Below are 27,316 nucleotides of genomic sequence, written 5' to 3'. Positions count from 1 at the left end.
TTAATGTATACAAATATCTGAGGAATGGGTGTCAAGAGGAAGGTGCCAGTCTCTTTTTGGTGGTGCCCAGTAATAGGACAAGGAATGGGTTTAAGCTAGAACATAGGAAGTTCCACCTTAACATGAGGAGAAAATTCTTCACTGAGGGTGACAGGCTGCCCAGGGAGGTTGTGGGGTCTCCTTCTCTGGAGACTTTCAAAACCCACCTGGTCGCATTCCTGTGTGGCTGCCCTAGGGGATCCTGCTCTAGCAGGGGGGTTGGACTAGATGATCTTTCAAGGTCCCTTCCAACACCTAACATTCTGTGATTCTGTTTCATATGAAATGAAAAAAAGCAAGGTGGGCTCTTCCTCTCCGTCATTTGAAAATTCAGCCAAAAGATCTTTGTGATGCCTTTACAATTGTGGTTGTTCAATGAGGGAGCTGTGGCTATTATTCTTAAAGCCTGAGGATAGAATAAAGTTACTGAGACTTGTCCCATATATCCTAGGATTTACTAGATTTTCTAAAGTTAATTAGAAAGCATTGCAAACATGCCACGTACACAAGGGCCTTAGTGGTTACTATTCTAAGTACATAAAAAGTGGGTTTACAGTGGAATAGAAGCTTAACTCTGTGTAATCTAGAACAATTTTGCTTTTGCGAACATTAGTTGTAGTAGAGGGAGCCTTCCATCTTTCACTTTCCTTTGTACAATTTACCATTTTTAAAAAATCTTTTGGAATACTATCAGTGTATATAAGTGTATTTTGAAGAAAGGACTGAAATTTCAGTTCTGGAATCATGATGGTAAACTGATTGTCATAAATTCAGTTGTGGTCATGCATTTCAAAAAGCATAAGGCAGTTTACTGGCATGTTCACCACTTCGTTTTAAACATATTACTTTAACCTAGTTGTAAAAAAAAAGGAAAAAAGAAAACAACCAAAAGACTACACAAAACTTTGTCAGTACTTCTATGACATTTAAAGTAGGATTTCTAACATTTGATTTCTTTGTACTGGCATATTCAGAAAAAAAGAGAAAAAGCTTTCAAATTAGGGAATGAAGTTTATTTAATTATATTTTTCATTCAATTACAAAAAAAACCCCAAACCAACACTTTGTTTGTTTTAATTTGGAACTTGAAACTTCCTGCTACTGAATAATAGGATAATATGAGCTGTGCAACAAAAATATAAGGAAATCTTCATTTTTTTGAAGTCATTTAAATATATTTAAATTAGTCTTTTATTTGGAACCAGCTATTTTATGGAGAACCTGTGTACTATTGAGGTGGAAAAATCTTTAAAAAAACAACATTGAAACCAAACTGTTCTAAGAATAAAGGTAGTTAAAGCATCTTGACCTGTGGCTGATGTTCACTGTTTACACGGGGGATTTTGCAAATTTCACCAATTCAGGGATTTGCGTTCTGAAAATCTGTACTTCACAGATTTTTAAGGAATCCTAGAGCACTTGAGCACTTAAACTTAGTTTTGTTTGTAGAAAAGCTGACACTGTAGCATGAACAATTAAATCAGAGAACACTGTAATGGGGATGGGGGCACAACTATTTGAATACTTAGGTAAATACATTGTTTTCAAGTATTTAGATCTAAAAATTAAAAGAAAAGAAAAATAAAATCACTCAGGAACCTGTAAAGAAGTCTTGCTAACTGCAGAGGTTGTTAACAGAAATGCCAGAAGTACCGAGGGAAGACTTTGAAGTTTTTATTACAGCTTTCTAAAGCGTTCCCAGTCTTGGTGCTTTACTGTAATATTGCTGGCAGGGTACACAACTAAAGCCCACAAGAGGGAGCCAGAAATATTTTGTCATGATACTGCCAAGTCAGTATTTCAGATAGTTTCCATTTCAGCTTTTTATTCATCTCTAGGAAATGTAACGTAATGCGGTGTCCTTTATGGCCCATTCTAATCTGAATGCCATATAGCCATCTTAGGTGAGAGTTTGTTCATGCCCCCGATCCACAAAAGAGGAGCTGCCTGCTGCAGAAGGCAATTTTTTGAGGAAGAGCATGACACAGTTCCAAACTTACACATAACAACTCTGAAAGAAAGAAATGGCTTTATCAGAGAGAAATAGACCACTGACTTCACTTCCAGTAGCAGTTAAATGTGTCTGTTCTGGAGTTGGGAGTGAAACCACATATAACTTCATAATCTGAAAAGATAAAAAATTCTTTCATAGAGGAACCATTGTGTCAGGATTTAATCTTAACAAAAGTACCTATTTAAACACTTTTTTCTTCTGTAGCCTCAGACATTTAACCTAGCCCATTTATACAGGCTACATGCAGTGCCTCCACAGACTTTGACTCCCTTTCTCGGCATTGTCTGTAGTGTATGCTTAAAAAAAAAAAAAGAAGAGAGAAACAGAAGTCACGTGGAGATACTATTAGTAAGATATGCTGGTTTATAAAGGTAAATTGGTAAGAGCTTTCAGCTGTGAGCTGGAATGTAGTAACTGCAGAGCCTATTTAAAGAGATTTCATAACAAACTATGCGCTCTTTGTTAGGCAAACTGTGTGCCATTTCTAAGACACAGACATAGTCTCTAGGACACACTTGTAAAAAACCTTTTATTCTGGTCAGAGCTTCAAATCCTGATGCAAAGTTTGTCAGGACTAGATTATCTTTATAATTAAGTAATATACTTTTGAAATTCTGCTAGATGTTAGGTGCAAGCTGAAGTTTTAGTGTGGATGTTTTCTTGAAGAGACATTACTGGCCTGTTCATTTATTGATGTCCTTCAAGACACTTAGTCCATGACTGCTTTCACGTTCTTCATCTGTGTTCTTATATTGGGAGTTTTGAAGAACATGAAGGACTTAAGGTATGAGACTTTGCATTGTTCTGCTTTGTATTGTCATTTCACATAATGTGTATGTGAAGAGTTCTACCACCTTCTATCCTTCATTCTCCACAAGAGGAGAGGATGCAGAAGAAAAATACAAAGCAGAAAGTGGTCTTTATATTGTAGATACAATTATCTGAGTAAAATATGAAGTAGCACTTATTTTAGGGAAGACAGTAATACTCTCTAATAACACTCTCAAAGCCTGCTAATTTATGCTAACAGCAAAGGGGAAGCATTCACCTAGCTCCCTCAGCATTCTGCTTAAGTAGCAGAAGGGCTTTGTAGATATTTTAAAGGAAGAAACAATTATGGAAGTAGAGAGAGTTTTCAATATATATGAAGTAGGAATATAGGTAAGTAGCCAGATGTGTTTCCTAACAAAGGAGAGTATTTGATGCTGGAATGAAAAAAAAAGAAGCTTTATTTCCTTGTGCATGACTTCCTATTTCGTTTTGTAAAATATGGTTGCACTCTTCAGTATATATATACCTGACTCTACTAGGTGTCACTAAGTCTGTTGCTTTTCTACTCTTATTCTCCTTTTCCATTAATTAAACTGGCATTCTGACATACATGCAAAATAATTTTTTAATTGTAGAGAACTGTTCTGTCAGGGTGCATGTCATGTAAGTACAACGAAGGGGCCACAAAGCTGGTGAAGGGCCTGGAGAACAGACCTTATGAAGAGCGATTGAGGGAGCTGGGTCTGTTCAGTTTGATGAAGAGGAGGCTAAGGGGGGATCTCATCATGCTCTACAATTACTTGGAAGGACATTGCAAAGAGGTTGGTGCTGGTCTCTTCTCACAGGTAATTAGGGACAGAACCAGGGGGAATGGTTGCAAGTTGCAACAGGGCAAGTTTAGGCTGGACATTAGGAAGAAATTCTTCATGGAAAGAGTGGCCAGACACTGGAATAGACTGCCTAGGGGGGTGGTTGAGTCGCCATCCCTGGATGTGTTCGAGTGTCGTTTGGATGTGGTGTTGGGTGATATGGTTTAGGGGTGACCTTGTAGTGTAGGGTCAATGGTTGGACTTGATGATCCCAAGGGTCTTTTCCAACCTGAATTGTTCTATGATTCTATACAAGATGTGCAACTGTTGCAGCATGCAACTCAGTAGGTTTCCAGCCCGGATAGCACAACATAGTTAGCTGGAGTTTTGGGCACTTCACTCTGTGAAGGATTTCAGACTATTAGAGTGTGACCAGAGGAGGGAGACTGAGGTGGTGAAAGGTCTCAAGGGCAGGACTTATGAAGAGTGGCTAAGGTCACTTGGCTTGTTCATGTTGGAGAAGAGAAGGCTGAGGCATGACCTCATCAGAGTCTACAACTTCCTCAAGCGGAGAGGTAGAGGGGGAAGTACGAATCTCTCTGTGGTGACCAGTGATAGGACATGAGGACATGGAATGAAGCTGTATCAGAAGTTTGGACTGGAAGTCAGGTAAAGATTCTTCACTGAGAGGGCGATTGTCGCTTTAACAGACTCTCCAGGGAAGTGGTTGTGGCACCAAGCCGATCAGAGGTGATAGAGTGTCTAAGTGACTGGAGGCATTCAGGGTCAGGCTTAATGGAGCTCTGAGCAACCTGATCTAGTTAAAGATGTCCTCACTCACTACAGGGGAACCCTAGATGAATTTTAAGGGTCCTTTCCAGCCCAACATACTCTATGATTCTATGATGCTCATAGTCATGTTTTAGTTCTAGGTATTCCTGTGAGGAGCAGGGAGTTGGACTCAGTGATCCTTATGGGCTCCTTCCAACTCAAGATATTGTACGATTCTGTCCTTCTATATGTCTTCTTTTTTTGTCTGAGCTTTGCAGCTTGCACTGAGAGCTGTGCTGCTGTGACTGCCTTGTTAGAGTTTAGGCAGCAAGTTTTTGTTAAGTTGAATAAAGTTTGTGTGGGATTCAGCATCTCAATTTTTCTATTACCATTCTGTTACATGTAATTACGCTTGCATCTTTCATTTTTCTTAGACAATTTCAATAATGAGTGATGACACAGATGATGTAAGTGGTGTAGTTGACTGTTGACTTCAATTTAATGTCAGCTGCATACAGACCCCAGGCTTATTGCAGTCCTGTCACATTTTCTCCCTTCGTGGCCTCTTGTTTATGTTGATATTGTGTTTTGTAGTACTAAATAACCTGTGAACACTTAGTGCCATTCATCTTCAGACAGTTTACACATGTTAACTAATGAATACGCCCAGCACCTCTGTGCTGCAGATCATTTATTATTTTTATTAGCCAGTTCCTTAATGAAGCTGTGACATGAGTACAGAACTTTGAACACAAAGCAGCATAAATTACATCTAATTAAGACTTTCAGGCAACAGAAGTCTCAAAATCAAAGTAAAAATCTTTGTGAAAAAAATCCCACAAAACAAACCAAGTTGGAACTGTCATTTGGATGATTTCTACTGTGTGCTAAAACTGATGGAACATAGTACCTGTTTTGTCTGAACTAATTACTATAAAAATATTTAAGAAAATAAGAAAACTTTGTCATAATATTTTCTTAAATATTAATATTTTTCAGGCATTCTGGATTTCTGTTATAAACTGCTAGTGTCAATCACTTTGCTATAGAGCAGTTTAACACTGGTAATTTGGTGTCTTATTTATGTTGCCTTACTCCAGCCATAACTGCCTATTATTATTTTTCTCCAAAAAAATTTTACTGCCTTTCTTCTTTCACAGTTTTTTTAATCTATCAGCAAAGTTGGTCTAACAACAGTCTCTAAGAGAGATTTTTTTTTTTTTTGATGAATTAAGGGAACAAATAGGCAAAACCAGTTGGACTGAGGAGTTCAGGGACCTTGTTTGTAGGTAGAGATGGCTAGGGATTGCAGTGTGATTGTAACTTCTTTGCAGAAAATTAGATGAGAACAAGACTACCTAGAAATTTCTGGTTAAATTAATTGATTGAATGATGATATGGAGAGGAAAGCAATAAGCCACTTCCTAGCTGAGTTCCTCAAACATTACTACTGAAGATGATCTTTAATTTTTTTCTGATGGTGGCCTTGGTATAGAGAACAAGAGTGCTGTAATTAAATATATATGTGACACAAAGTTGGATATTTATCAGTATGGGGGAGAAATGGGATCACAGAGTCACAGGATGTTAGGAGTTGGAAGGGAACTCTGGAGATCATCTAGTCCAACCCCTCTACCAAAGCAGGATCACCTAGGGCAGGTCGCACAGGTTGGAGTTCAGGAAGGTTTTGAAAGTCTCCAGAGATGACTCCACCACCTCTCTGGGCAGCCTGTTCTAGAGCTCTGCCACCCTCAAAGTAAAGAAGTTCCACCCTATGTTTAGATGGAAATACTGGATGGGATACCAGATAATGGAGAATCAGATGACCTCACGAACTCCAGTAGCAAAAATGTGTGAGATTAAATAGCACTAAGTGTAAAATCAGAAATTTAAAGGCTAATAATAATTTCTACTCTGAACTACAGGCCAGGGACTCCTGTGTGACTAAGTCCTGCTTATCGCCCCTGACTTCTGCTTTCCATAGCAGAGTGGCTGCATCCAAGCTGCTGATCAGGAGCAGTTCTTGCTGCATGATGTTCTCCTACACTCTATGCTGGCATTGTCTGGGAGAAGCTGTTTAGCAAAGGCCTGACTGTGCTAGGAAGAATAAGAATTAGCAGGTGATCATGGGCTAGCACCTGGCCCGGTGACATGGTTATGTCTTGCTAGTGTAGGCATAGCCTGAAAGAGCAAACTGTATTTGGTCTTGAAAAGTAAAAGCAGAGAGGATTATGTGATTGGTCTCTATAAAAACATTAGACAGAAAACACTGGGGAAAGAAAGGAGCTATTTAAACTAAATGACAACCCTAGTGCAAGAATAAATAGCAATAAATTAGCTTGGAATAAATAAGCACTGGAAATTGAAAGGCACTCTTTCTGTTCTTGCTCTAGGACTTGGAAAAGCACTTTGACAGATTTTGGCCTTGTTATTTCTATTTAATTTTAAGGTGGAAATTTGTTAAATTAAGAAGTTATTTTAAAAAGTGCTGTTACCTGAAGTAGCAAACAGTTGGAATCTCTTTCTGCTCATTCTTATTTAGTGAGGTTAAACTTGCTGAGAAAAGTGACAGCAAATGTATGCTCAGTTCCTTTGCTTTCCTAAGAGTGCTACAAACTTGAACCTTTAGTAAAGATGTAGCTTAGTTAACTGTACATTCTCAATATATTACATAATTATGCAAGTTTTCCTGAGAAAGACCTAGTGGAACTGTGCTGTAGATTTTGTTAACTTATGGCAGGTGTATTCCATGCCAAAACTCACTACATTCATTTAATGAGCCCTCGTGGCTCATTGTGTGGGCTTACAAATGCCCGTTTGTCCCTCTGTGCCTCTGTCTTTGCTCAAATGTTACACTCACCAGTGTGTGCTATGTCCAGATCACACCTGATTTCATATTAGCCATTTCCTCACTGGAAGTCTTTGCACCATCTAGTTTTTCTTCAAGAAATCATGAAAGCTCACGAAGGAGTTGTGTATGGGCAGTACGGCACTGTGCAGAAATTATGCACTATTTCCATTGCCACTGATAGAAACACATTTTTTTAACATAAGTAATTTGTTTTCCTAGTCAGATGTCTTATTTGCTAATTGTGCTCTTAGTTGAAAAAAAGTATGAACAAAATTGCTAGTGTATTCCTTAAGATAATAAAAAACTGATACAAGAGAGATCTACTGTTCATTAGGTAAGTACAGCGTTAGTACAAAAATTGTGAGTATATCTTTTTAAAAATTGTTGTCATTTATGATATATTTCTCTTATGCTTAAAAATAAAATCATGCAACTATGGTGTATCAAATGCATGCACAAGAAGGGGATACACTAATTTTATGCTGACTTGGTTGTTTATGACCTTCATAGATTTTCGTACATAATACATCAGTTCACTACAAACTCAAGAGCAAATGTGTAATAATATAGTCATCCTCTAAGTTTAAAGAGTTTTTATGTGCCAATACACATTTCCTTTAAAATATATGTAAATATATTAGTCTCATACCAGTATTGTAAGATTTCCCACTTTTAGTAACTGATATTAGAATCCCTGGGGGACGGGTATCAATGTGTCGTTACAGATATAAGGGCAATAAACGTTGTAGCAATCTTGGCATTTGGTCCAACTGATTATTACTTTATTACTTGAATGAAAGTGAAAGTCAGTACCATAGCACAGACTAGTGGCATAGCAAAATACTGAAAACACAGGTAATCTTTGTCAACTCTTAAAATAGTTACAAATTCAGGGATTATCTTGCTCCTGGAATATACTTCATTGACTATATGCAATAAGTTCACAGAAGGAAATTGCTTGACACAAAGGGTGAAGGTATCCCACAGACATAGTTGAACAAGAATTGAATGGATGAATACTGATATAAGACATCTGCATGCTATAGTGCTAGAATGGAACAGAACAGGACAGAACTGAACATTTCAGTTGGAATGGACCTACGATGATCACTTAGTCTAGCTGCCTTAGCAATTAAGGGTTATCAAACATTAAAGCTTGTTATTAAGGGTATTGTCCAAGTACCTCTTGAACACTGACAGGCTTGGGGCATCAATGACCTCTTTAGGAAGCCTGTTCCAGTGTTTGACCACCCTCTCGGTAAAGAGGTCCTTCCTAATGTCCAGTCTAAACCTCCCTGACTTACAATCTCTTGATTGCAGGAGAAGCTATCATGCAATGCCAATAATGGTATTACTTTCTTTTTAGAGGATATGAAATCTTGAAGATTCATTTTGCTTTAACAGAAAAGCAGTAAAATTGATATAAAATAAAAACCTAAACCATCCTTAAGTAATATTTCACAGTACTGTGGCCAGTACAAGTTTTTGTTCTCAATTACAGTCAAATAAATCTAGCATTGTTCTGTTGACCTTAAAACAGTTATTTGAGATTCATGTTTTTATGCAGAAAACCAATTATCAAAATGCAGTTGCAAATGATCATGTAATCATTCAATATGGCTGGGACCTGGGTTTTATCTCGTTCAGCCTCCTGCCCAAAGTAGGACTGACACTGGAAAAGACAAGAGAAAAGCTACTGAGTTTCAGAAAAGGGTAGATTCTTGGAAATAAAACAGCAGGGAAAATAAAACGAGATTTCTTTGAAAAAAGGTGGAAATTGGTGATGGGTGAGCCACCATGTTCACATGATGATGACTTGTTTGTACAGTCAAAGGAGTAAAATCAGTTGGAAAATTTTCTGCTTCATTAAAAATATCACCTCATGGAAACAAATACAAATTTTCCCTCACTAATAATGGAAATCAGTGCTCTTAGCTGTAAGAGAAATTTGAAATCTGTGCCTAAACTGATACCAGCCTGTATTTCCTGAGGTGCTAAACCAAAGGAATCCTTCCAACACTTCAGGTTTCTTGCCCTTAATTGCTGCACTTGCTTTTGTTTGTCCCCTTTATTTCCTCTCCACCATGTGTTTGTTTGGTGTGTGGGAGCTTCCCTGGACTCTCCAGTTGTCCTGTGGTGGGCAGAAAGTGCAACACACAGTGTGATGTCCTGTATATTCTTCTCTAGGCCATCACTTTTGTTTTCTCTGAGGAGCCATTGCATTTAAATGCTATGTGAGGACCCTTGCTGTCAGTCTCCGGGCAATTCTGGCACAGTTAGGCAAAGATTTCAGACAGGGAAGGAAAAGTGGATTATTATTTTTTAGAGCAAACATGAGACACTTTTTCATGTGTATAGAACCAAATAGATAGGATTTTATGTTTTAGCTAGCATCAAGAAATCTTCTACTTCAAGGAGAATTGAACTCTAAATAATATGCAGATTACTAAAAAGTTTTACTTCTGACACAGACAATTAATAGTGCTGTTGCTATTTTACTGGAACACATCGAGGCATTTTAATGGATTCAAAAAGAAAGTAATAAACAGAAAAGCAGTTTAATCTCATTTTCTGGTGAGACAATGTTTGAAGTGACTCTTACAGCCTCAGAACCAGGAGACCTACTGTTTAAACTTATAGTTCTTTGGATACAGTTTTCTGTGTCAAAGAATGCAAAATGGGGAAAGACTGTTAGAAACTGGGACTGGAGGTGAGGAAGATCCCATTGGGCTCTTCTTGTACTAGGGGCATATTAGCCAAAGATTTGCTATATAATTGTAACTTCCGTGACTGGGCAGAGGAAGCTGACTCATGTTCCTGAGTCCCAGCTGTGATTTGGCAGTGTCTGCTCCAAGTCAACGTAGTGACTAATGGAGACGTGAAAAACACCTTCCTAGAAAAAACTTCCTTGATACAGGGTGGCATCAACCGTTGCATGACTCCATGATGTAATGAGGTTGTTTTGCATTAGTGAGGTTGGGAAAAAGAACAACCACCAAAACATAAAAAACCTAGTTGTAACATGTCAGTAAACATGATTTTGTAAAACTATAATAATAAATAATAATAAATCTTAAGGTCTTATAGAAGCCTTCAGTATGATTTGCACCTCTGCACACCTGTAGTTCAAAGTAGTATTCTTAAGGCGGATGAGGGTTTAGTATAATTATTTCTTAGCGCCTAAGCTATCAAACTCCAGGTGATAAAATATACTGTGTCTTTTAATCTAATTTTAAAATAAGTAAGATTTCCATTTTATTCTTGGAAGTTAGTGTTAGGCCATCTGTAATAATACCTAGGGGAACAGTGAATGATATTCTGTAAGGTAGCTTTCTTTTTGTGTGATTTATTAGAAAATATTGAAATTATGGTCATACTATATTTATTAAATTACCTGGGTTTTGCTTCGTAATGTCAGGAGATGTAATTTCTTTATAAATATTTTTTTCAATTTTATTGAATTTAAAATAGTGTGTAAAATATGTTTTTAAGAATTTCACTTAAAAGTCAAAATTGTAATATTTTATTTAGGACAATATCAGGGAGCAATTTTTTTTGTGCATTAATTACGTCTGGTGTGTAGATGAACATTATTGAAGGTTTTGCAGAATTTATTTTTGTGGCCTTCTCTATGTAATAAGAAGTGCTAATATTATGTGATGAAAGCTTTTAGACACTGTTGGCAGAAATAAGAACATATTATGAATAATGTAAAAAAATAGTGAAGAAATCCAAAATGAGTTAGAACTTGTATGTTCTATGTATAGAATTAATCATTGTGAATGCAATGTACATGGAAAATTTGAGGTGAATCTGTCTATTCCAAATTCGATGCTTGTTTTCAGTGTTCTATAAAAAAGAAACTTGTCTTAAAAAAAGAATAAATTAAGACTTAATGTGTCAGGCTAGGTATATTCTGTGTGATTATTTTCACATTTGATGGGGGAAATTTATTTGAAAATAACTGCAGCAATTCCTGCCCTGAGCACTAGGTGGTGGTTCAGCCTTTTGCATTGAAATGCATATCTCGATACAGTGCCACTAGCTCTTTAGGTTCTAGTTTTAAAATAGTACTAAAATAATAATGAAAGATGCTGGATAGCAGATTTTTATCTATATTTTTCCTTTTCAAGCTGATGTGTTGTTCACATATTGAGAAGAACTGATGACCACACAATGCAACACTGATGTTTGTGTACAAAATGTGTTCACGACTGGTGAACTCGTCACAGTGCTGGTTAGATTTGGAAACGGGTGTCATAGGTAGCCTGTCACAGGTAGAGCGCATATTTCTGATGTAAGAGATTGTCCCATTTTAAATTACTATTTTGGAAGGGAAATTGCTGTGATTTTTCTTGGCAAATATGTCAAAATGCCCGTGTTGAGCCTGCAATCCACTTGTGCAGCCTCCCCTTCCCTTCTCTGCTGTGCTGCTGTCACGGTCACGTGAAATGTCCTGTCCTGGCAGGGATTTGGCAGCGACAGAGCTGCTCTGTGTGTGGGTGAGCTCTTGGGCCTCTGTCGCAGGCACCTGGGGGCAGAAGGAGAAATCCTGTCCAGGAATATGCCACGTTCCCATCTGTGCTATTATGTCACTATCTTACATGCGTGTCTGTCATTTAATCGAGAGGTCCGCACTGTAAAGGACCATTTTTTTTTTTTTTTTCAGGAATGCATCTACTAGCTACAGTAAGATGGAGAAGTCAGTGTAGCCCTATACTGATTGAGGGCTTGAATTTCTCAGTGCTCAGTGATAGCACGTAGATTTCTATGTGTGTGACAGTTGCGATTCCGCTTGTTGTGTGTGATTATTTGAAACTGAAATTATACCTGCTTGGATCACCACTATGGAAGTCTATATGTTGAAAGTACATTGGAAGTAAGTCTTTATCAGAAGTATTAGCTATATGGAACATGCTTAGGAGGAAAGAAAGATGAAAAATACATAAATACATGAATTTTTCATGCTGTGTGTTAGATTTCTTTTTTTCAATGTGGAATACCCTAAGTAAATTTTTCCTTTTTATTAAAATTTAGTTTCATGAGGTACTTTAAATTTAAGTGCTCATACTGTTTCCTGCAGGTCTGACCCAATTACTTTGGTAGCCTGTAAGAAATATTGCACAGTGGAAACAGTTGTAACCAGTTTGATTTCAGTAGGGCCTGGGACAATGTCTTCCTTGAAGTGTCACTGACTGTCAGTGTAAAACAGCTTCCAGGCTGTAGAGATGGAAATAAAACCCCAGATGATGATATGGTAGATAGCGACAACAAAGATAGGCACAGCATCTTAGTTTGAACTTTTGATTGAACTTTTATAACAAAACATTTGCTTGTTTCATATGGGTCTCGTGGCACTGACAACTGCATTGCTCTGTTCTGCTATGCATCGTCATCTACCTAGTTTGTCAGAAGCTGAGATTTATGTTGAAACGGATGGCTAAATTTTGTGTGTCATGGGAAAGAGGTTAGGTCAGGAATACTCTTCTTGATTCTACTTTTAGGGAAGGAGATATTAAATCATATTCATTCAGAAGGACCTCTCATTCTGTTGGGTACAAGAGAATAATACTGGTCATCCTGGAATATATTGTCCTGGGACAAAATGTGGCTGTCAGCCAAGGACATAGTTGCTCAAGTGTTTGGACAGTGATGTCTAGCTTATGTGACATTTTAACATGTATGTATAGAAAGAATAATTGCACATGAAAACTTTGGGATTTTTATCTTGTTTTCATTCAAGTTGTTATATATTTGTATATTTAAATAATTGTTTCAGATCTCGTCCTTTAATTGCACTGACATGTATGGAAAGTTTAGAACTTCTTTCACCTGTGTTCAAACCAAGCAAAAATGGCAGAAAGGGCTAGTGATTAAAGAGGGCAAAAGTACTTCTGTCTTTGGTGCTGAAATTTCACTTTGGAGCTTTTGTGAACTTTCTAACTTTATTAGCAAGGGTAAAACATACATGTTCTTAAATTTGTATGTGAACAATGGCCAGGCCTGAAGCATATCATATGCAGTGTTGACCTGTGTTCTCAGGACAACTAACCTACTTCAGACAGCAAGCTGCTACTCAGGGAGTCTCTCTTTTTTATCCTCCATGCTTTGATAGCTTGTTCTGTCTTGTTGAAATAAGCAGACGTGAGTTCTCGTAGATGGAGTATCAGCACTACAAAAAGTTAAGAAGAAAGATTACCAGGATTGGGGACATTGCTGCCATTAAATAAGCAAGTGGTGGCTCTTTGTCTTGCCCCAGCCTGGCAGTTTGTGAATGAGTGTCAGTGAATCTGAGTAGGAACTTTGCATCCAAGTAGCCTTCTAAGTGAAGGTTTCATTGAAACATTTTTTTGTGAGACTTGACTAGACAGCATGCCCAAATTTCCTATTAGATAGCTGCCTGGAGAATAAAATCGTAATACAGTTTACAGCTTTTGAAACCTTTTCTGGTGGACTGAACTAAATGTATTGTAGAGGTAGAAACTACATTTTCCATATGATTCAACCATTGAGCTTGCCGCATTTTAAAGAATAATCAAGAGCATTAACGTAATCCTTTGAATGTCCTGTACTGTAAACCCTTGAAAAAGAGGCAGCTCAGTGTAGGCTTAGAACTGGAGGCATGGTAACTAGATTGAAGGCTGAGTGTAGATATTCAAGGAACTTGTCTGTGAACTAAGACAAAACTGCATAAAGAACAGGATAGATGGGTTAAGCCTAAAGAAAAATGAAGATTAAGGAGTGAAGGACTAAACTTGCAGTGAATTAATGCTATATACAATTCAAATTTTAAGAAAACACAATAACCAATTTGAATGTGCGATTGAATTAATAACTGGTCTGTTGTATTTGATTCATTATACCCTGACTTATTTTCATATAACATAAGAACTGAATGTGAAATTAACCTAGAGATAATTGACATTAGCAATTTCCTGCACTGCCTTGTGACTGTGGTGGTTGGATACAAAAGCTTTGCAAGCAAGTACATTATAGAATGTGAAAAAAATCTCATTACTACATGCAGGAACTCACAACTAGGAAGCTGTAATCATTTTAGTATTTAGTAAGCATATAGTGAAAGTTAAATCTTGACTATGAAGTGGAGACATTCACCACCTTGTATATTGTGTTTATTTATAAAATGGATTTAATTTACAATAGCTTTGAAAATTAATTCCTTGAGTCAGCTTCTTTATGTAAAGAGACCACCACTAACGTAAATTAGCAGAGCATTTTTGAGGATTATAAAATTACTTTTTTGCAACAGCAGAGGATCTATTCCAAAGTTTATTACTCTGACTTAGTAAGAGAATGGATTTAAATTTTATTTTTAATTTTTTAATCCATTTTTTATTCCTCTTTTCTATCATCGTATCATCCTCAGCCTATACTTTTCATTTTCACATCTTACTTTTTCTGCCATTGGAATGCCAATATGTAGTTCCTTTTCATTTAGATTGCTGCTGTCTGTGGTTTTCCCTTGTCATATAAAAGATGAAGGAGAAGTAGAATAAAAGTGTTTTTGTGTTTGTATTTTTTCCTAAAACAATTTCCTACAAGATTGTATAGACATTTTATTGTGCTATCTCTAGACTATTAGTTTAGTTATAGTATTCTTTCTGCCTTTGGAAATGGCAACAATCAGTTGAGCTATGCTTGAGGAAAACTTTGTATAAAATGTTTGTAAGCTAACAGATTTTCCATTTAAATATGTCTGAACAGGTAATGTGGGTATGTAACTTGTGCCGAAAACAACAAGAAATCCTCACAAAATCAGGAGCCTGGTTCTATAACAGTGGATCAAATGCACCACAGCAGCCTGACCAAGAAGGTGTTAGGGGTCTGCGGAACGAGGAAGCACCTCAAGAGAAAAAAGCAAAGCTGCAGGAGCATTCGCAGTACCAAGGACCACCAGGTGATGTATCCACACAAGTTTTGGACAAAAACAGACCTCAAGGGCTCACAAGACAAGACTCAATTAAGAATGGTTCAGGAGTAAAGCATCAAGTAACAAGTGACGCAACATCAGACAGGTAAGAAAGTATTTAATGTTTCCACTGATAAGATCTGCTGAATTTATGCTACAAATTTTTTCTTTTGAAATCTTATTTTTTTTTTTTCTGTGACCTATTAGATATGTACTGGGCTTTTTGAAACAATCCTAGGCAGCAGCTGAGGAGTCTCTTATGGTATTCAGATAGTCGTGAACAATGTGTGTTCTTCTTTCCTTCTCATTAAAAAACAACACGGAAAATGACAGTTGTAGTGTGACAGAGCTTGTCAATGTGCTCTTCACTTTGTGAAATCATAAGTCATTGCACTGTACAGAATGTTACCATATTTTTTTGCAGTCACTAACTTTACAGCAGAATTTTAGTAATCCAAATAGGAGATGGTGGTTGTTCAGACTACCAGATTAAAACATCTGGTAGTACTTGCAGTATGTGGTGTCGAAGGTGGTGAAATCTTTATGTAATGACCTGAGAATTTTCATGGTTTCTTGGATTTTTGCTGTTAGTTATTGTCATTAATAAGTTTTTTTTTTCTTTGCTGGTTTATCTCAATGTTACTTGGCATTGGTTGAAGCTGTGGCTGTTTCAGCGCTGATGTAGTAAGACCTAGTTTAGTCAGGGGCTGGAGTTGGAACTTCCCTCTCGTTTTCTTGATGTGATTGTATCAAAAGACACCAGAAGGCTCTCAACCTCTGTGGCTACATATTGCTGGAACATAAAAGTACAACCTGTTTAATTGAACAAACTTAATTTCTTTCTAAGCAAGACCAGAATAGAACTTTAAATATGGTGAGAAGGGAAAGAAGAGAATGAGCTAGGACACGTGTTTCTATGGAAATGATACCCCCTCTCTCCAGAGACCTCCACCTGCCTTGGAATTTGGCAGCCAGAGCAGTATGATCTGGCAGTATTCCTCTGCTGCCCATTTATGTCTGTGTTACAATATTTATTCTGTGAGCTTGAAACAATTAGACAGCTATAATATCTTTTACAGCTAATGTAATTAAAATTATTTTCCTTTTCCCTCACCTCTTGTAGCCCACCATATTTTCTTTCCTATTTTGGGTCTTATTTGGGAACAAATTGAATGTAATTAATGTAACCCTTTTGTTTAACTTATTCTGCCTGTTGGCCTTTGCTCTGATTTCAGCTGTTGGGTTCTGTACTTTTAGTGTCTCTGAGTGCTCCTGAGTTATATGCATGGTCTCTGAGAAATGCAGCTGGCAGTTTAATTTGACGCTAAGGAGCAGGAGAGCTAAGGAGCACTCTTGTGGGTTTTGTTTTTTTTTTCCTTAATGTTGCCAGGAAAATGGTATCATGCGTAATGTGATGATAAAAAAAGCCCCTTGTTCTAAGCAATAATTTAACTCTGAAAGTGTCCTTATATTGTGTGCATGCAGAAAGAGGGCCAGAGGGATATACAAATAAATATATAATTCAGATATGGAATGTGTATTTACCCTAAGCAGAGTTATATGATAAATATGGACAATATAAAGCAGTATTTACCAGCAGGAAGAATGTAGCTTTTGTGCCTGAAATCAGGACCATTCTGCTGATTGTGATTACCTTTACTCAACATACTGTTTAAATCCAAATTTTGTTCTCAGAGATTATCCCCTTCCTGTTTTACTTGGATATTAGTACTCGTGTTCCGTAACAGACATACAAGTATGCTTAGAATATATTTATGAGATATCTATATATCTATATAGATATATAGATATATATAATGCTAATGAAGGTTAGAGGGTCTTCTGAATAATTTCCTGCCCTGATGTTCTTCATATTTAGTGTCTTTCCTTTGCTGGACAGAGTGGAAAAGACTCCTCTTTCATACCCACTCAGTGTCTGCTTGGACACATGAACTTTTAGAGTAGGGATACCAGCATCTCTGAACAAGAATATCCTAGAATTCAAGGATAGGGATACCTTTTGAGTTTGGACCTGCGTATGCTGTGGTGCCATTGCTATTCTCAGCAATACTGCTTGGAAGGCTTACAATTTTATTACATTCCATCTCTGTTAAGACCAGAAGGTAGTGATAACACATAGGATATATATAATAATTTGATATAATTTTAATATTCAAATTTAGAGAGCTATATATTTTCTGCTTATTATTATTGATCAAGTTAAGAAAAGTATTTTTATCTATTTGAAACTTGCAGTTTTGGTCATCAATTGTATGTAACTTCCTAAAGGCTTCTGGTCTCTTGTCTTCTTTTCTGAATGCTTCAGATTATTTTCTGTCTTTCTTTATTTTTTATTTTTTGACATTAACTGAAAGAACCAGCCAGCAGAGAAACATGTTATGTGGGAGATCATCATGGCAGTTCTTTTTTTCTATTCCTAAATTAATTTATGCAGAAATAGAGTTAGTCTAGTATGGTAGACCATTTGTCTAGATAAGCTAATTCTAGGAGAAAAATATGACCATTCAAAATGTCCAATATAATAGGGAAATAGCAGGAAAGTCTCAGATATTTAGAAGTGGTTGTAGTTTATCTTGCATGATGTCAATAATAGAAATAAGTGGAAAATGAAAATATTATCCTTTTTATTTTTCATCCCAAACATGTTAGTTTTGACACCAAAAAATAATTAAAAACATAAAAACAATAAAGCACTTGTGAAAAAAATGTACTGCTTAGACTCTGTGTGCTTAAGTTCTTATGATTTTATTAGAAAGGTAAAATGCCATTTTTTAATCAAAGTTTTTTGAACATTTGAAGATTCCTGTGATCTTGCACCAATCATTACTTAGTAGTTCTTTGTATCAAGTGTTGTATACCTTGATCATGTGGAGACTAATTGGCCACAGAGTTAAAATTCACTCTTTGAACCTCACTAACATCAATGCCATTTCTGCCTCATTTCCTACTATGTCTTTTACTGTGAGGGTGACAGAGTACTGGAACAGGCTGTCCAGAGAGGCTGTGGAGTCTCCTTCTCTGGACAGGTTCCTGTGTGGCTGCCCTACGGGGTGCTGCTCTGGCAGGGGGTTGGACTAGATGATCTTTCAAGGTCCCTTCCAACTCCTAAAATTCTATGATTCTATAATTTTCTGGTTGTGCTTTTTTGGTTTTCCCTTATTGAGTAGTACTCACCGTATTTTATTAGTTTTCTTTAATACTATTATTCTTCTTTAAAATAACATTTATTTTTCCAACCCTTAGGCTAGTATTCTGCTCCCTTGATGTATGCAACAATCCCATTTTTAATCAATAGGTTCCAAACTGTTCCGAGAGACAAATAGGTTCTTGATTGTAGATCTTTGATATGAAATTGGTTGCCTTAAAGAAGTCTGGGTTGATTTTGGATTGCATGTTCTCCAGAGATGTTTTTCTTATATTGGCTCCATTACAGAAGAAAAGAGAAATCAGAAACTATTCAGGAGAAAGTTGCACTTGCCACCAGCAAAACAGTTTTCCATTATAAATTTTTTTTCTAGTTCATATCTGATATTTTTAATCTGCCTTACAGTGCTTTTACTGCTTTCTATGTAGTAAACCCATGGAGAGGGCAGAGAGAGCAAACACCCTGTAGGATACACTGTTAGATTGCTTTTAGCAATTGGTCATCTTATATTTGACATTATTTGTGGTGAGACTGGCATAATTTGTATCACATGGAGATTTTATGCTAAGGGCAGTTGAGAAGTAACCATTTGTAGTGGTTTCCACAGACTTAACTATGTGAGCAGAGTATTGATTCTAATGTAGTATAATGCTAGACTCCCTGAAAACTGGCAAATGATGTGAATCAAAGAAATAGGAAACATTACTCTATGTAATCCATAGACTCAGAAAGTCCATTCTGAGTTATGCTGTGCACAGATGGTAGATTTATGGCTCTATGCACTGCAGTTCTTTGATTTGTACTATCTGATTTCACAATAATTCTGGATTATACAAAAGGGTTCTTCTTATTTTATTTTGATCAAAACCATTCAGGTACTTTGTTGTTCCTAATATCTATGCTACTCATCATTCAATACACTGTATTTTCTTTATATCAGCAAAATTAGTTGAAGAGATCTAATTGTTTTTCAGTCATTTTGTGGCAGGGAATCAGCTTGTAAAATGGTTGATTTCTTCATTCCTAAAACTAAGCCAAAGCAAATGTTTATCATGTCCTATTAACATGTGTACAACATCCTAATAATAAAAGCTGGGGAACCGTAATGCCGATACAAAGCTTTTTATGCGTTGCTTTGTTTCCCTGAATAGTTAGATCTTGAGGAGGTATTGCCATGCTTCAGTTGTAAAATAATTATTTTTCTTGCTCTTACTGGAACCCATTGTAAAGCCATTTCAGTCATTTTCCACGTATGAATTTGGTATTTTAAATTGTAAATCTTTTGTGATAGTCTGGAGATGTTGCTTCATAAACCCCTTTTCTATATACATGGCATTTCACAATCATTTTTAAGCAATACTTCTCTTGAAGTAGGAAACAACAAATGCATCTTCTCAGTGCAAGGTTATTATGACAAAACCATTTTGAGTCTAATGCCTATCTGAAATGTTCTTCTGTAGTTCAGATAGATAAGAATGATAAAGTGGTTTGGTGTCATTTTTCTTTTATTTCTTCTTTTCTTTTTTTTCCTCTAATACATCTTCTATGAGTCCAAAATGTTTTCCAAAATTTGAGAATGTTAACTTTGAATTTACAATATATATATATATCATGCATTCTATTAGGACAAAAAAAAAAGCTCTCCTCAAGAATATTTTTCATTAGATTCAGTGCCAAAAAAACCCCAAAGTGAAAGTATTTTCCTGTTTCATGAGTTCATTTATTATTGTTGCATCTATCAAGAGGGTGAGCCATGTCAAAAATAATCGGTTCTTGCTATCTGAAAAGATCATGGTCTGTAAGATCATGATTTGAAGCAAAATATGAAGCATAAACAAAGCTGCCTGAACCCTTTTCAGATTAACTCTAAGGATATGAGATTAAATCATAAAAACCAGAGTGAAAACAACAAACAGAGAGAGTGAGCAGCTGCAGAGTTGCACAACAGCAGTATTTATTTTCCAGGCCAGCAGACACAGTTAAAATATATTCTCCTTGCCTCTTCCTTCCCTTCTCCTTTCAAAGATATGTGTGTATTTTCGCGGTTCATTTTCCATCATTCCTTTTACCACAGGGAAAAAAAAGGGGGATTGTTATGGTGGTTTCCACACACTATATAGTGGGTTTGGAGGGTGCATTTTATTCTGAGTAAGAACTACAAACAAGACTGTTAAGGCTGCTTGGGTCTGAAGATGCAGCGTTTGTGTTCTTTGTGGAATGTATACATGTATTTCTCATGCATAAAGGTTTTATCCTATTGTGTTACCAATGGCAGTAGAATGGAAATGGTCCCCTGTGTCCCTTTGCTACCTTTCGTGGAAGGAGTGCCAGGATGAGTTGGCAGCGTAGGCTCTGTCTTTTGGGACTGCAGTTGGGGATGTCAGGGTGTGAACAGAGAAAAAAAAAAAAAGAGACCGAAATAAGAGGGAAGAGGAGGAGAGAGGAAAAAGCAGGCATAAGCTAGCTGAGAAACATCAAAGAGCAGCATGAATTAAATAAATTAAAATGTGTGTCCATCTGTTCCATGCTACATCTTTCTCAAACGGTGGTTCTTTAATTGCTGGATTATGAACCACTGATACTGAGAACATCACTGATGGCAGTTTATTGCAATTTAAAATATGACAATGTAACATTAAAGAATCTGTTAATTACATTTCTTTCTGAAAGGCTGAAAACTGGCTATTTCCCAAGATTAACACTATTTTTCTCCTACAACGCTTAGGATGCAGCACACTAGTGCAGCCACCAAGTTTGACTGTTTCTGCTTGAGTACCTGAGTTGATATATCTGTAGTCCAGGTCTCTTAAAAAAGTGTGCAGTCTTTACTCGTGCTCATGGAAACTGAGCATATTTGAAAGCAATCTCAAGCAAAATAGAGGCATTTTCACTTTTTCTACCTGCTGACGTATTTAGAGACAGTGAGAAATTTTGAAATAATTGAAATAATTGCATAGAGACAATGTTTAAAATAAGGGATTGTATATCCAAGAGTCAGACTGACAATGCTATGTGTAGATTTGATCATGTTCAAAAGTATCCATTAAGTATGACGGTATCTCTAAACTTTTAAGAATTCTTTATGTAAGAATTAATTGATATGAATTTATTTTTTTTCAGTATTGTCCACCACTAGAGTAGAAAAAACACTGTTGTTGTGAAAGAATAATATTATTCTTTCACATCATGAATAAATCTAATACTTTGTACAGGTATTTTGCAGGTTGAGTTTAAAATTGTATCAGTATTCTCTTCCATGCATGACTGCAAAGAGCTATCACTGACTTTCTCTGGTGCTAGAATAAGATGCAAAATTTGGACATTAGAGGTACCCCGTGGTATTTTTAACATATTAACTAAAGATTTAAGTTTTATGGGATTTGATCTGCATCCAAATAAGGTTTCTTCTTCCTGTTCCTGTTCCAGCATATTTCACTACTTTGACAGTCTTGGAGCTGTAAAGTGAAAACAATTTCAGTCTCAAAACCGTAGTCTCAATGTTCTGATTTTGTTTCTTCTGCTGTCTTCAATTTCAGTGTATGCTTTACATGGCTGTTGAGGTTATAACTTAGAACAAGTGAGTTAGTTTCTTCTTCAGAGAACTCCTGTTTTAATTATTTCACTCCTCTACATATAGTTTTAGGGGTATGGATCAATGTTTCATGGCTATTCTAGTTTTCAGGTGGCTTACCTGCTATCTAAGTTTGCAATGGCATGAGAAGAAAATTACTAACTATGGCCAGAGGAAGCAATAGAAATCAGGTGATCATGCTCTGGCAGGGGAGTTGGACTAGATGATCTTTCAAGGTCCCTTCCAACCCTGAACATTCTGTGATTCTATGAAATGTATGGGAAGTGACCCAGAGAAAATGAAGTATTTAATTATTGAAATGAAGTACCATGGGTCCAAGAAAGTCAGAAATCCTTCAGTGCAGAAGTTCTAATGAAACAATTAGATACTTATGACAAGGATTAAGCTACACCTACTTACAAGGATGAGCAAGGAGTTTGGTACCATTGGTAATGCAGCGGCCCTGTAAGAAGTTCCTGACTGGTACTGACATTGTCTGTTAACAGACCAGGCAACCTACTGTATTTCTATCTGTTATTAGTGGGTTGCAATAGGTTGTAGCATCTCATTTCTATTCTAACTTCTGGAAAAGAGCAGGAGCTCTTTCTCTTCATTACTTTTGCAGAACTGTCTGTGTTCTGAGAAACAAAACTGCTTGTACAGTTCTGTTTGCCTCCTAATGCTGGTTTTGTGGGTCTCCTGCTCATGGAAATAGTGACAATGTCGGCATAACATTCAGGACCCGTGCAGCCACACAGTGTTCTTAATTTTAATTAGCTGTAGACTCTGTACTAAGTAGCATAGGGCCTCTGACCAACGGCAGATACGATTTGGAATCCTTTTTGTAGAGGAAGCTAATCTGTTTGGAGAAGAGAGGAAGAGAAGAGGAAACTTTCCTAACTTTAATAGAACTTTCCTACCTTAATAAACAGCCTAAAACTTCTGGGTTTCTTTTCAAAGAAAAGTGATTTTTAATTAAACACATAACAAAGAGTTTGAATTGCAGCTTTAAGTGACAATCAGAACTCAGCTGCAGTCATTCTCTGCAGTGAGCAAATCTCATGTTGATTTTAGGGAATTTCATTTTCACAATTTACTGTAGAGCCTTTTCAAAAATAATTCCATTGCAAACATAGTGTTTGTATTTTGCTTACTGTTACTGATTACTTGATTGTTTTTTTCCTCAATTATGCATAGTTGTTGCATACTGCTTACTGAAAACTAGCACTTCCTATTTGACTTCTCTTATGCAGAATGAGCTCAGGCAAGTCATGATACTCAATTCTGATATTTGGTATCCTTGAAGCAGAGTTTGGCCTTCCATGGCCAACCATTAATGATCTAAACCTGTAAACACAGATCTCAGCTATATTAGATTATTGAACTTTTTTTATTAAGCACTAACTGCAGCTGACATTTATGGAACTAAGTGTAGTTTTGCTTTTAGCTAAATTGACCCTGAAAGAAAGCAATACCAGAAAAAAAATCAAGGGTAGTAGCACCTTTAATTTAATTTTTAAATTAATGAGTCCAGTAACTTTCTAGGTTGAACATGTCTTCTTAAAGTGCTGTTTTGTTGACCTTGCACAAACATGAATATTAGAGATCCCTGTCTGTTAATAATCCTTAGTTTTGCTGTGCTCTGTTCTTTGGAGGCTGATTTATCTTCAGAAGTGTAAATAACAGATTTTGATTGAATTTCATGTTTACAAATTTGATGTGTAAAGGTGAATAAGTTACATCTGTGAGGTGCAGCTGGGGGAAATGGCTAGGATTTGATAAAGGACTCTGCTAACTTAGCTTTGTAGTTTCTAGTCACAGAGTGGTTCTGGAATCTGCAAGAGGCAATTCAATGAATGGCCTTTTCTTATCCGACTTAGCTATATAGACTGAATTAAAATAAAAAATGAGAATGAATAATTGTTATTGGTACAAATTATTTCTTTGTCTCTTTCTTCATGCTTGCAGAAGTCACAAATGATAAAGCAATCACTCCTGTAATGCAATTTTGTTGCTATTTATCTTTTACATTGCAAGTTTAATAGTTTTAGTAAATGTCAATCTATTTTATTAAGTTAGATCTGAGAAAAAATATAACTAAAAAATAAATGTAATAGGGCCAGGTCGACCGTATTTTCATAATTAAAGATTACGTTATTAAAAAATACATTTTTTTCTACCTTATCTTTTAATGTGATCATTCTGTTTCTTTTTCTGCCCCTTCTTCAAGCCAAATCCTTACTTGCCCCTTTGTCTGCTCTGGTATAACTTTATCTACTCATTTATTTATTTTATTAGCTCATTTGCTTTTGTGTATCATCATATTTTTGCTGGCATGATTTCTTCCCAAACTCTGGCTTGACCTTGGAAGTGTTTTCAAATATATACCCATGATATTCCTTCTCTTAAAGACAGACATTCTTTTCTACTCTAATCCAGTTCTTCTTCTTTCACCTAGAGCTAACTCACCTCTCTTCCCTATTTCCAGCAATCCTGCAGACATTCATAAGTGTCCATTCAGTTTTGTGTTAAAGTAAGTCGATACTTCTTTCCCAAGCTTTGAGAAATCTTAATTTTGTGCTTTTCAGTAAAAACAAGCCTCACTGCATCCTTCATTAACCAAAAGGAAGTCAGCCACAGACATTTTAAGGGAATAGTTACCTGTTCCAGCAAAGTAGTGCAGTACAACGTCATTTCAAGTTAAGCAGAAAATGTAGGTGACCTGAAGTCAGTGACTCTCAAATGTGGAGTTTTAAAATCCAAAGTAATATCTATATATGATATGCAGTGGCTTGTGTATGTGCAGCTTGTTCTGACATCTCTGCACTGCGCAGTGCTGTGCCCTGTAATCATGCCCCAGTGTTTCAGAAAATGACATCAAAAGTGCCCATTTCTGCAGCACTGGGCTTCCTGGAAATGCTATTAGGGACCTCAGTAACTGTATCATCTTCATAGAATAACAGGAGGTTAAGTTGCTCCAAACACAGTTTTCCCAATTTCTGCTCCAGCATTTTGTCAGCTGATATTACAAGCTTGAATGGGTCCCTAGATGTAGCTTATCTGCCAAATTAAGTTTTTATTATGCAGCGTGTATTAGGATGACCATGAACTTTGCTGCAGAAAATCTATTTTCTTCGGCAAAAAGAAAAAAAAGCAAGGACAACAGTTCTTATGGTCATAGCTTGATAAAAGGCAATGTATTTTTGCTGCAAGAGGTTTTATTCTGTAATGACATTGTGAAAATCTTGAACTTTTAAGTCTTAGCCTTCCTTGATAATCACTTGCAGAAAAAAAGCCATCAAAGCATAAAGCATCTGATTTTCTTTGTAATTCCAAATAAACTGTGAATCTTCAGAGTGGCATTGCATTCTAAAGTTCCAAATCAGTACACAAACCCATTTTTTTTTACCCAGAGGTAAATTAATTTTAATTAAATCTTGTTGACTCTGGCATGAGGTGCTAAGCTGACAAAAATGGATCTGCCTCAGTTGTATCTCCAGTTAGAAAAGTGAAAAATATTTAAGCTTGAAGAGGAATCACAATTAGTTCAACAGCCTCACCTCTTGAAGGTAAAAAATTCGACAGCTAGTTCAGCAATTTCACATCATGGTGCTGAGATAACTGCGTTTTATGCCTAAACTGGACATGTACTGATTCATCTTCCTGTACCATTCGTTAACAGGGACTGGTATAAAAAGGGATACTTGAAAGAAAGCCAGTTTAATTTGAGTTTGCCTCTCTTAAAAAACAGTGTAAATTTTGGGTGCTTCCCATGTATCATAGCTCAAGCTACAATTATTAGATAATTTATTTTCATTTAGCAAATTTGTATCAATATTTGAAGCAAGAAATTCGATCTTTGAAGAAAGTTTAAAGCAAAAAAAATTTAGTGGCTACTCAGCAGATATATTTATTTTTCTGATGCAGATATTCTTCCCTAAATAAGAATATCAATTATAAAAACCCTGAGAAGGAAAATAGGAAGATATGTCACTTAAATGATGGAAAAGGGAGGAATATTTTGTAAATGAGACTCACTCAAAACAAACTCTGGAGCTTTAGATATTAAGGGCAGTACCACTACTGTCTCAGCTTTTCCTACTCAACAAGCATGTTTTGGCTGATGCCAGTCTATGCTGCAGTAATATCTGATGCACTAGTGTACTCAGGACCATTCATTCTTACCTATTTTACTTATTTGCACTGCCCTCAAGTAATTAAGAGCGTTTATAAGAATGCTTGTGTCCCATTTGTAGATATGCAGAATGGCTATCGGTTATTTTCAGAGTTAAGCATGGTGAAGATAACTAAAACCAGATTTCCCTCAAGACAAGCATTTAAATTTCATGCTCTGTGTGGCATATGGGTGCTTGTTTTGGAAGGATTTTTTCCTCTCTGAAAATGAGAGTGGAATTTTATACTGTGGTATATCACCAAGTATCATGAAGCCTTACAGTTATGATAGCAGTCAATTATGAAAATAACACTAACCCCTTCTCCAAAGCTTTTAATGCAATGGCCAGCACTGCCTTTACTCCACTAACATAAAACTCCAGCATTAAATGGAAATCTTTCCAGAGTAAAATATTCACATTGCCTTTATGCTTATAAAAACCACGCTCCGTGACACGTCAAAGGAAATGAATTCCAGAGGTGTGTGATCATCAGGAAAATATTCTCCTGGTACTCCAATCAGCTGAAGATAGGAACAACCCAGTAGACCATAAATCTTACAACGACATGAAAGGAAGATAAATTAGTCTTCCCAAGATATGGAAGGCTCCAACTTTTATCCAGTGTGCTAAACAGCTGAAATTAATAAACAATCCAGCACATAGTTCTGAACTTTTAGCTCCTATTTCACAAAATGAAAAGGCTAATCTTAATCTTACTGTACATTTGGAGAATGATCTATCTTCTAGGTTACATATATATTAGTCTTTGTTTCCATCACAGGTCATCTGGACACACTGACAGCCAACACAAGTTTGGAGGTCTTTTAAAGTCCAAATTAGTAATCTGAAATTAGAGATATTGCAGGTGACTGCAAATATTTTCCAAGTGACTAAAAGGATTTTCTAAAATTAATTAAACTCCTGAATTCACAGTGAATGAGAGCCAATTTCTGTAAAATATAACCACAATGGACTTCAAGATCAATGTACCTGTTACTTTCTTTACATAATAAAAAGCTTTATGATCAGCCTGCTCACCCAAAGAAATGTTTATGTAAAAGATCTCATCCAAAGAGGGTGATAACTGTTTTTCACAAGAAGAACATTATCATAACTTTTTACCTGAGTGTGTGTATAGAAATAATTACTATGGTTTACATTGTTGGTAAACATCAGTGTACTGCGATTTTTGCTGTCTGCTTTCTGCTAATCGTGTCCT

At 36.4% G+C, this 27,316-nt stretch overlaps 1 protein-coding gene across 1 annotated transcript in view; it reads left to right on the top strand.

The window, feature by feature from the left end:
* Positions 1-27,316, top strand: part of LOC104272478 (regulating synaptic membrane exocytosis protein 2-like) — a gene marked incomplete at its 5' end in the record, with an annotated part of 147,693 nt that overhangs the window by 44,225 nt on the left and 76,152 nt on the right. Inside the window, one exon of the mRNA XM_009867490.1 lies at positions 14,981-15,291. Within this exon, the coding sequence (XP_009865792.1) occupies positions 14,981-15,291 (311 nt within the window). The remainder of the gene's footprint in view (positions 1-14,980; positions 15,292-27,316) is intronic.

Source organism: Apaloderma vittatum, unplaced genomic scaffold, assembly GCF_000703405.1.
Source record: "Apaloderma vittatum isolate BGI_N311 unplaced genomic scaffold, ASM70340v1 scaffold9634, whole genome shotgun sequence".
Taxonomy (NCBI): Eukaryota; Metazoa; Chordata; class Aves; order Trogoniformes; family Trogonidae; genus Apaloderma; species Apaloderma vittatum.
This window is presented reverse-complemented; position numbering and strand designations above follow the sequence as displayed.